General features: G+C 32.6%; 1 protein-coding gene across 1 annotated transcript in view; it reads left to right on the top strand.

Annotated features, from left to right (window-relative positions):
* The window catches only part of Sgcz (sarcoglycan zeta), a 452,049-nt gene extending 446,074 nt beyond the window's left edge, over positions 1–5,975 (top strand). Inside the window, exon 8 of the mRNA XM_077792646.1 lies at positions 5,781–5,975. Within this exon, the coding sequence (XP_077648772.1) occupies positions 5,781–5,975 (195 nt within the window). The remainder of the gene's footprint in view (positions 1–5,780) is intronic.
* Positions 5,976–12,079: the final 6,104 nt, after the last annotated feature.

The following is a 12,079-nucleotide window of genomic DNA, read 5'->3' as shown; positions in this document are numbered from 1 at the left end:
TATGCACATTTACATATGTATGTTACATGTACACATACATGCATATATGTTGTCTTTCTAGAATTGCTATAAATACATATTGTAATTATTATTTCTACATATTTACATTTTTGTCAACTTTGGAAATTTCTCTGTATTCTCTCTTCAACTATTACCTCTCACCCATTATCTCTGTGGTCTTTCCCTAAAACACTGAAGAAATTTTGTACCTTTCATTCTACTAGAAGACTTTGGATGCTCGTTCCCAGTTTCTATTTCTTGGTTTCCTGTGGCCTCATCCAGCTTATATATTCAGATCTTCCTTCCCAAGATTCTTCCCAGTATTAAATATTTTTGGTCTTTTAATTATAGAGATGTATTATTTTCTTCAAAAATTACCATCTGTTCTTTTTCAAAGCTGCCTGGACATCATGGTAGTTGCTCTTTTGTTGGTTTATTTTCAATTCTACCTTAATTATTTTAAATCCTTATACATAATTTATATTCCACACTGTATATTCTGACTACAATTCCCAAAGTCCTTAAGGTTCTAAGTCTATAGTATTGCTGTTCTAGCATATTTGCTTTTTCTTCCTTCATGTGTTTCCTTATTATTTTTTTAACATGAGCTTACAAAGGTCAAGTTGAGAAGAAAAATAATGGAAAAATAATCTGAAGAAGATGCTCTTGGGCATTTCACACCTTTCCAGATGAATGATTAATTAAGTTAATCTTAACTTTCTGCCATTCTCTCAGTTGCTAGTTCAAGATAAATTTCAATTATATATTTTGTTTCCTTTTATAAACAGACTTACTGGCAGGTACATGTTAGCAACTTAGTGATAACACACATAAACAATCCATAAATATGCTTCACAACATTTAAAAAGTACATCTATATATCCTTTTGGTATTTTTTAAAATTACAGTTGCAGGCTACAATATTTTGTCAGCCTCAGAAAAACAGAAATAATTCTTAAAATATCTTGCTTCCTTTTTAAAGAGTTACTCTTTGTCATATAACCATTCATTCAAATTATTCATAGTGAATGTCACATAATAAATATCAGAGTTTATTAACCTCTGTTGTGCTCCTGTTTATGAACCATTTACTTGTGTTCTTTCATTCAATGTGTAAGTAAAATGCTTTGATTCAATTACAGGTTAGCATTTAACTGTCAATTGAATATTATGCTATAAATAAATCATAGGCAAAGATTTTAATCTGTGGTTTATTTTTATATTAATAAAATGAAATTACAGAAAGATACAACACTTCATATTATTAAAATAACAAATAATTCTGCTATGAAAAAAATGAAATGATATAAAATAGTTCTCTTTGCTACATCAACTATGCCACAAATTAATCACTTACTAAACATTATAGAAAGATATAAAGTACCTACATTTGCACAGATTTTTTTTACTACTTAATATCAGAACACACATTATAGGCAGGCATTCAAAATAGTGGATTAAAGACAGGATGAAATTGTACATAGAAGTCCTCACTGGAGAATATTCAAAGTAATTTCAAACAGACTGCTGCAAGGAATTTAGATTCATCCCTGAGAAAAACAAGCATCATAACTATACATGGAGTATTATAAGTGGCATACTAGAATATGCAATATAATAACATATCCAGATCATTGAGGAAGACTGTTTATTTTGAAAATTGGTCAAGGCTTTGAGAATGATAAGTCTGCTTTCAACAGGTGAGAATGACGTGAGTGAATTCTTTCTGGGTAAAGAAAAGATGGTGGAATATGACTTTGAAACTCAGGGATGCACTTCTGACAACAAGAATGAGTGTCAGAACAAATGGCTTCTGTGGTTTATAGGGCAATATAGAATAGGCATATCACTCTTAGGAACTGGAAAACGAACATGATAGTGACTACTTAGAACAACAGGAGGTGCTGATTGAGCCCACCCCCATTGCAGTGACCTGGAGAGGCTCAGGAACACTGTGCCAAAAGGAATCAAAGGGTAACAGCCCTTTTTACTTCTTGATTTATGTTTCTATCTTAAACCAAGAAAATAGAATGTTTTTTTCTTTCTAAAGGCTCCATATGAACGAATATATTGATTATAAATTTTGTCTCCTTTACATGGGCAAAGCTACAGTTTGAAATTTGGAAGGTTATATGGAATGAAGGATTGTCATATGGCCAGATACTGTCCTAAGTAGCCCCTAAATGTGTGTGCTAAAGACCCCTGCTGTGGTTGCACTGCAACCTACACACATCAGGGCCAAGTCCTTCGAGGCTCACTGCTCTGCTGAAGCCCACATTGATTTTTTTTTTTTTTCTGAAGCTGCCACCTGCAAGCTTTAGCCTTACCTTACGAAACAACTACTCTGCACTTATTCACCCAGGCCACAGCCAATCAAGAAACAACTAGTTCCATAAATGTAAACATCAGAGGTGTGGCTTGGTGTTAGCAAGCCCCTGCAAACCATCAGGTCTAACTAGCAACACTAATTATCTGTACTTACTAATGAATTCACAATTCACAGAATCTTGCAATGATTTTATCAATCCCACATGAGCCTCATTTTCTACATGTTCCTTAGCTTTCCTTATTCATCAGCTTATTATCTACATCTCAATGTGTCTTGGCTTAAAAACCAGCTCCAGGTGGTGTTTCTAGACGGTATTTCATTTCTTCTAAATGAACTCATCTCCACATTTGCAGACCTAAATATCACAGATCTGGAGCTTGCCCCTGTAATATTTTTGGCCTTCTTAAAGCTTGAGAATGTTTGGTCTTAGCAAGCATACCCATTTCTAAAAAGTTGTGAAGAATGGATAAAGAAACTGTGGTACATATGCACAATGGAATATTACTCAGCATTAAAAGAGAATAAAATTATGGCATTTGCTGGTAAATTTTGGAGTTGGAGAATATCATGCTAAGCAAAATAAGCCAATCTCAAAAAAAAAAAGGCCAAATGTTCTCTCTGATAAGTGGATGCTAATCGATAATGAGGGTAGATTGATTAGGACAAAGGGGGTAGGAAAGATGGTAGAATGTGATGGACATTATTACCTTAGGTACATGCATGTGACTTTACATTGTGTACAACCAGAGAAATGAAAAGTTGTGATCCATTTGTGTACAATGAATCAAAGAGTATTCTGAAAATAAAATAAAATATTCTTTATTTTATTTTCAAATAAAAAATAAATAAAACAAAAAGTTTTGAGGAAAAGGGACTGAATAATACACACTTGCTCTCTCTCAAGTAATCTAGTGAAAGGAGTCATCCCACTTCCTCTGTGGAGGAATAAGACCGCCCAGCCTAAAATGCATAACAATTCTTGTTTCACTCCTTTATGTCTCTCAGCAGGGAAAAATGGAGCAAGGAGAAATGAGGACCAACACTCACACTTTCAAAGTGGATAGCCATGTTCTTTTATTTAGTTTTGTGCACTTATTACTTTGACTTCAGAAAAGCAGATATTTTCTTTAAAAATTAAAACAGAAGTCATTTCAATCTCTTTGCTTTCCTATCCTTCAGTCAGACATAGGTATGGAGTAATGTATTTTAACATTTCACAAATGTTTAATGTGCCTTCGTAACTTTGATCACTGCTGGTAAATGCCACCATTCATTCATTTGATGATTCATTATTTTATTCAATAGCTATTTGTATTATGTGAAAATGTGTTTCTAGGTCAGACATCCTGAGAAGTTACAAAAACATATTTTTGAAAAATCAGCCATGATTCTATTCCTCTAAGGAGGATACAGTTTAGTAGGGGAAGTATAATAAATGAATAAAATTATATATTGAATGACCAGCACCATAAAATACCAAAAATAATTAATTCCAATGGGATGGTCAAATGAGAAAAGCCATTCCATCTTAGATTATTAAGGAAGATTCTTGGGGGGAAAAAAAAGCATATGAACTTGGCTTTCTTGGACTGTGTACTAGTACACTACAAAAGAAAGACACTTCTAAGGTTAAGGAGGAGCATTATGTCACTCACTCAGCACACACTAGTACAGTTCATTGCCCTGATCCGTAGCTAAGAACTAAAGTCAGACCTGACCCTCATGGATCACTTTCAAGTAGAAGAAATAATGAATGAACAAATACAAACTTAATATAGTAGTATTAAAGTTTTGTTACTATAGAAACAAACAGTTGTTAAGTAGAGATTAAAGGATTAGTGTTATTTTAATACAGTTAATAATTTCTGCAGAGGTGACCTTTTAGCGAACATTGGAACAAATTTATAATTAAACCAGTCTGAAATATCTATGCCCTTAGTATAGTAATCCTTTTTCTGGATTATTTATACTTTGCAATAGATTCCCACAATTCAAAAGTTTTTTTGAGTATAAAAAGATCAACAGTGGAAATCACTCTCCACCCTTGTTCCCAGACACTCAGTTTATATCTATCCCCACTTATGAGCCTTTGTAACAAAGTATTTCAGACTGAGGAAATAAAGAGTAAAATAGCTCTGAAGTCAATACTTTTGGTATGTTGGAGAAAGTGCAAGAACTGGGCAAAGGAGAATTGCAGGAGATGGTGTTGAGGAGTTTGGGCAGCTGGTGCAAGTCTCTGGGAGACTTTTAGAGAGTTGTGAGTGCTTGGTTGGTTTGATTTGCATTTTTTAAAAATTTACCCTACCAGCCAGGCATGGTGTTGCAGGCTTGTAATCCCAGGGGCTAGGGAGGCTATGAGGGAGAATAGAGTTCAAAGCCAGTCTCAGCAACAATGGTGAGGCACTAAGCAAGTGAGACTCTGTCTCTAAATAAAATACAAAATAGGGCTGGGGATGTGGCTCAGTGTTTGAGTGCCCCTGAGTTCAATCCCAAGTACCAAAAAAAAAAAAAAAAATACATATCCTAGCAGTATGTAAGATCAATGACAAACGGACAGGAATGGAGTCATGGAGTCATAAGGCCAGTTCAATGGGTATTGCAAGAGTCCTATTAAGAAATTAATGAAACTCCCATAAGGGCAAAAGGGGAACAGGGAGGACTACCAGTTAGGCAGTAATCAGGTCATAACAATAGAATTAAGAAATTGATGGAGAGAGTTGTTTCTTTGTTCATTGAAATTCATGATTCAATTTTTCTTTCTTTGGAATTTTCCCCAACCATGTCAAAACCATATGATGCATGTAATCAGCTGTCCCTGAAGGTAGGAGACTATGATTAAGAATAGTGAGATAATTTTCCAAGCAAAAAGATTCAGCAAAGTGGGTTTCAAATGCATGTAATATATTTCATGGAAACTTCAATTCTGACTCTACATAATAATTATCTCTTGTTAATTGGGCCGATGATCTACTTGAGATAACTTTGGAGTATGAGTCAACATGATTTTCTTAGTATTTTTAAAAATAGACCAGAAAGTATCTTTTTTCTTCAATTGCCCATTTCTTCAGTAATGTCATCTTTATTGACATCTTTGGGGGTATTTTTGTACATTCTTTATGCTACGAAAAATCAAGAAGTTAAATCGAAAGACTATGGAAATCATTAATTTTCCATGGTGTTTAAAAAACTGGATGGGCCCCTTAAGCAGATTGTACAATATTACTTTTCAGATTGAGGGCTTTCTGTCAAAATGCACCAGCTCTCAAAGGAGGAGACAGCTGCAGAGTGTTTGGACCATACTGGAGGAATGTAATTTGTTTGTTCAACAAAGCATGGCAGCTAGACCAGGAGAATTGTCTGTAGTTCAGTCTCTCTTATCAGACCATGTTGCAAGCTCTGGGGGGATGGAGGAGGCTGAAATGAATTAAAATGAAATCTCTTTTCCCCCTAGATATTTTTAAATGCAGATACCATCCGGCTGGGAAATCTACCGACCGGCTCCTATTCATCTTCTTCAACCAGCTCCTCAAGTTCTCGACAGACAGTGTATGAACTCTGTGTCTGCCCCAATGGCAAACTCTACCTTTCTCCAGCAGGGGTAGGTTCCACTTGTCAGTCCAGTAGCAACATCTGCTTGTGGAGCTGAAGTGACTGATTTCTCCTCACACCAGAATAGCCTTTTGTTCCTGTCCGTCTGCTTCACACTTCTGCTCGGTTTCCCTTGTGATCAGTCCTGAACTTCTTCCGATGGTCCACAGAGCGACTTCTTCCAGTGTAAGCAGGGATCCGCCACCACCTTCTCTTGTGATTTACCAGACTGCTCAACACAGAGAACGTGAGTGACATAGCAGTGGAGATGTCATCTTCAACAGGAAAACTGGATCATAACTTTTGCTCAAAAGGGAGAATAACATAGGTGCCTTTGCTACATGAAGTGAAGCACACAGTTTTAGATTTTTGCAGAACCTGGATATGAACTGCACATAAATATACATCACATAGATGAAATTCCCAGTATCCAATGGCAAGATGAAATGGTTAACCCTGTAAGAAAACTAATTCTACAGTTTGAAAGCACAATTTTCCATTCATCTTTTTGGATGTAAACTTTTATCCCCGAATTTTAAAATTTTGAAGCATTATGTAATGCTTGCTTTACTAAAAATTAAATTCGATACATGATTTTTAACAAAACAAGACAGAATCCCTCCCTGAGTTTTGTTTCTTTAAATCCAGTGTGTTGTTACTCTTTGTCTACTAAGTCTAGAATTTTGTACATTAGGTAATTTTGAAAGCACTCAGCAATATAATCTTTACAGAATTAACAAAATGCCATTATCCTGTCATTTGTCATATCTGGATGGCCTTATATAGTATTTACTTGGCTATTGCATGTGACGTATTTGCTTTTAACAAAATATCTAATTTATTGCAAGATAAGATAGGATTAGGAGGGAAATATCAATGATGTGGAATCCATAGATCATTTCCTTAAAAATTCACATGCTACCCTTTACAACTAAATTTTAATAGTACAGTTTTTGTTTGCCCCATTCACTTTATACTTGACTTGGATTGCTAAAATTAGAAACATCCTCTAAATAAATACTAATATGATGCATAATGCTGAGAATGGATTCACTTTCCATTGGGATATCATCTTCAGAGTTTTCACTTTTTAAAATTGAAGGTTTAAGGAGATTATAAATTAAATAAAAAAATTCTGACTGAACACTACAAAAGACAAATGTTAATAAACATGCTGAAAGTGTTGTTTACTCTTTTAGATTCATATTTTAAGAAATTTAGTCACATTTATATTCAGTTGCAAACATTTAGTCACTTTTATTAAAATGTCAAGCTACCCTGACCTCAGAAATCTAGCTCCTTCCAATCTTCACTGTTTTTTTGTAAGTTAGCTTCTAATAAATAATTCCAGAATCATGTAGATTTGTTTATCATAATACTCCTTAACTCAAATTCTTGCAACCTACAGAATCCAAGAATGTAAATCTATATTAAATATTTCCTATTATGGGAAGATGACTTAATTACTGTAAGGTAAGTTCTTCATTTTCACACATCAATCACTCTGTTCACCCCTATACACACTATTAACAAATATGCTCAAGTTTCATTTTGGGGGTTCTTGACTGTTTCCATATGAAGGAGCAAAATGGGAGACTGTAATTTATCAAAGTAATCTGGTTGTGAGTAAATCAGGTAACAAAATCATCAAAGTAAACTATTTGGTCAGAATTATCTTGTCTGGATAGTAATCATTTCTAGTAATTGAAAAAATTCAATTTCACTGAATGCATTCTTACTCAACAGAAGGGTCTGGAATTCAGCTATTTCAATGTTATTGTTTTTAAATAGAAATTTATCTGCATTTGAGGGTTATTATATAAGTCTTTAAATAAATATTGAAATAAGAATTACAACATACAATTGCTTAAAAATTTACAACAGTTTTTGTTGAAACATTAGAATTTTGTATGAGAAATTCATACAATTAAGACTTTGGAAAATACTCAAATTATAACACAAGAAATTTTGAGAAATTATGGGTGCTAATTACTATATTATGTCAAGCAAAACATTTTTCTTTAATTTGAGACATATTTGAGCTTTAGTCATCTAAATTAAAGTAATTAAGAAGTTTCTTAGTCAAAGGGGTACAATTCTATTGATGAATAATTGGCCCTATTTCTAAAATCTTCTACTAATAGTTGAGCTGACATAAGCAATCTAAGAATACCTGCAGGATTCTGTTTACTTAACAACAAAAACATTAAATGTCTTCTGAGGTTCCTTCCAGCTCTAAGATGTTCTAGTTATCAGAAAAAAAAATATTATAAAAGGTACAGGGGAACACTGAAAATTTAAATTACATATCATAAGTTATGAGAAGTTGACAAGTATGATCAGAAGAAGGGAGATAGAAACCAACTCCAGGGGAAAGACTGTCAGATTTTCAATTTAAAATTATAATAAAAATACAGATAGAATTCGAAAGTATAGACCCGTTTGAGAGATTTAGATTATGTCCAGATGATATAAAAGTATTTGTTCAGTTTAAGAGAAAAAAATTGATACAGAGTACTTTCTACACATCACTAATTTGTTGGAATTACATGACTGTATTACATTCCTCAGGATCTAAGATGCAGTCTGAGTTCAGGCTTCTGTTAAAAATCTTAGATGATTGACCCTAGTAGTACTTCATTTCCTAATGCAAATGACTTGTTTCTTCCTTGACACATTAGGTCCCTCAATTACAGACTACCCAAACAGATTCATTATCTATTAACTTTTTTTTAAGTTAGAGCATATGTACCTAAAATTCAGTTTACTTGGATGATGCAAATTTCATCTTCTCTAAATCACACTCAGAAAAGTAAATCCTTTAAAGTATACTATATGAACCCTACTCAGCTGTAATAGTTTAGCTTAGAAAGTCAGGAAAAAAATAAGAAACAAAGGGGTTTGGGAGTATTCTGGCCTTTAAATTATTTGCCAGAAATGGATAAACTGAGATGTATTTGAGTTCAGTTTTGGCGGGTCAAAAAGACAAAAAGAAGACATATTATTCTTTTTTTTTCCTTTCCGGATATTTCAATAAAACACTTCAAAAAATAACAGCACTTCTAAATTTCCTGATTATTTTAATCTAATTTCTACACTGTACTTTTTGGTTCTATTTTTTTTCATATTTTATTATGCACCATAAATTTCATAATCTGCTATATAATTATTTATCTAAGAATTTTAGACAATTACATACTTCAAATTTTAATGTTAACTTGGAAATCTTTATTTACACTATCCCAAATCTCTGAAAATAAAGTCAGGAATTTCAATTCTGGTTTTAGCCCTAGCTGATCATGTAAACTTCCTTAAGAAATATATTTAATTCTCTTGCCAGTTTACTTATCTCTGAGAGGGATATTTTAAATGAGGTGTTTTCCTTGGACACTTTTATTTCTGAATTTTAATGGTTCTTTTAGAAAAGACTCAGCCAATCTTCAGCCTGGTTTAAACTAGCATTTGTGATCATCACATGTTCATTAAAGAGATGCTAATAAATGTTGAAATACAAATCTTTTCATCTCCCAACCTTTTCATCCTGTGCTCCATTTTTCGCTCTTACTATTTGTACATTGAGGTCATTTTGAGAAAATCATGTTTGATTGACTGTCTTCAAGAATACAGTTCATATTAAAAAGGATAAGTGTGTATTTGGGTCTCATTCAAAATAACTCTTTAGGAAGTTAATAGAACTATTTACCAATGTAAGCATTTTGTCAACTGTTTTGTTTTTATCTCCATCATGCTAAAAGGAATTGGTTTTTTGAAGAAAAGATCTTTTTATCACTAAAGTCAATTGCTGAGCTTTTTATAATGTGTTATGTCATTCAAAATTTCTGCATACTCTACTACTTTAGTGGTTCAATTGGACAGTGCCTCATAGAAAAATAAAACTCCTAATGAATTATGCCATTGCCAACATGCTATCTCTGTATGAGGCAGTAATAATCTGGAGAGTTTCTAATGCATATAAACATTATATTTTTATATCAGATAATATCAATATCATAATATTAAAGTATTAAAATAGTTGAAGATATTTAATGATCAAATTCTCTCTACAACTATCAAAGCCAAACTCATTTAAGTTTCATATGAGTGAGATCTTGTCACCTTCTTCTTCAGTAGCTTTGATCTAATTAGAATTGCTCACATGATCATATTTAAATGGAGAAATTATTTCCTTTATGTACTAGTGCATATTATAATAATGAAAATTTCAAAATATCATTATCAAAAAGTAAGATAATACTGTATTTTTATTCCTTTAACACAATCATATATTAAGGAATGACTTCATAAACACTGTTGTTTTGTTTCAAACTACAGTCCATTAATTGTTTAAATGTCAAGACCAAAGACTGGGATTTCTACAATATTTAATTCTATAACACTGATGCTTCTACTAATTGATTAAAATAATGGAGGGACTAATGATTATAACACGAGGTAGTAAATATCCTCCTGTGGGATTCTGAGCAGTAGCCATTAGTTAATGCTTTTGTTGTAGAATAAAAACTCTGTTAGTGTGATCTACTTATCTTCTATACAAACATAATAGATTCCTTGGTCTTCATAAAACCAGTATTTAAAGACCATATGCCAAAATGGGCTCAGGATGGATTAACTCAGCTGAGTTTAAACCTTCATTGCTTGCTAAAAATCTTTGCTAAATATCATTAATTTGAAATACTTCTAGAACCAGAGGGCTATTTTTTTAAGTGTTAATTGATGTGACTCCACTCTTTGAGAAAGTCAATGAAAAACAGGAAAAGAAATGAGGTATAATGAACTGTGATTCTTTTTGTTTTTCTAGTCTGAATATCTCTTTCATTTGAATATTTATAAATAAAAACCAAACAGGGTTAAAGATGTGCAAGGATATTCATTTACAATGGAGATGTGTAATTTGGAGTTTGTTTCCTTATTTATACAATTCTTTAAATCAGGTCCACTATTCATTTATTTTGTTTTGTAACTTTCATGTAAATGTTTTCTTGTATATAGAGATATATAAAAAAAATGGAACTATTTTCTTACACATACTATGCAATATGTTTGTAAAATTGCAATATTACCAAAATTACAAAAGCTGTGCTTTTGTACTCTATCTTGCTTTATGTAAAATCAATCTTTTTCTATTTAAATGGACTGTCTGTCCTATAAACTGTAGATAACATATCTATTCAAAAATCAGTCTATTGTATCTTTTGTTTAGTTTGGGGTGGGTTGGGGTATATTTCTTTTGGGAGAAAATGCAGCAAAATTTTGGCAGTTGGAAACTATTTTTCCTCAGAAATGAGACTTTTAAAGCATGCAATGAGCTCATATCATTTAAAAATCTCTCCTGTAATTCTTGTATTTTGTCCTAATTTTGGTGCTACTGTGTAACCATGATTAAATGTGATAGTTAAAAACAAACAGAATCAAAATTCATATGCTATCATTTCATTTATTTGGAGAAAAAAAATGCTCAAAGAGGAGGGGTATGAGTATCAGCAGTGAATAGAGACATTTTCCAAATATGTGTTATTTAAATACCAATTCTATTCAGATGTGATTTTTTAAAATTGAGTTTAATATATATTTATATTTGATAAAGTTGCTTCTCAAGAAAAACTGAATATTTTGTTCCTGGTAAATATATGAACAACAAAACTAAAGGATTTAAATTGATACAACAGTAATGATTGCTCTATTTTCCTAGATGATTTCTTAGAAGTTTGTTCATTCTGGAATTGCTAAATTTGAGTTTGGGGATAACACCAGACAAATTGTTATGTGTGCAAACAAATATCTGTACACATACTCATAACAAATCACCCAAATAAATACACATGCCACAGAAACACATATTAATCAGGACTCACATATTTGATGTTGTATGTCTTTATTTCCTTTTTGCATTCAATATATCAAGAACCAGCATGGTTTATTGCAATGATATGAACTTATTTTTAGCCATATATCTACTCTAATGATGTACATGCTTTCAGAATGACATTGTTCCTCATTGGTTCCAGAAAAACCGCAACAGTATCTGTTGGAAATTTCTTTTTAAAAAAATAAAAGTAGCTTGGCATGGTAGCCCATGCCTATAACCCCACTGAATGTAAAGGCAGGAGGCTGAGAAAGGAAGACTAGTCTGCAAGTTGCAGA

Source organism: Urocitellus parryii, chromosome 14 (genome assembly GCF_045843805.1).
Source record: "Urocitellus parryii isolate mUroPar1 chromosome 14, mUroPar1.hap1, whole genome shotgun sequence".
NCBI lineage: Eukaryota > Metazoa > Chordata > Mammalia > Rodentia > Sciuridae > Urocitellus > Urocitellus parryii.
The sequence above is the reverse complement of the archived record's forward strand: the minus strand, read 5'-3'. Positions and strand labels throughout refer to the sequence as shown.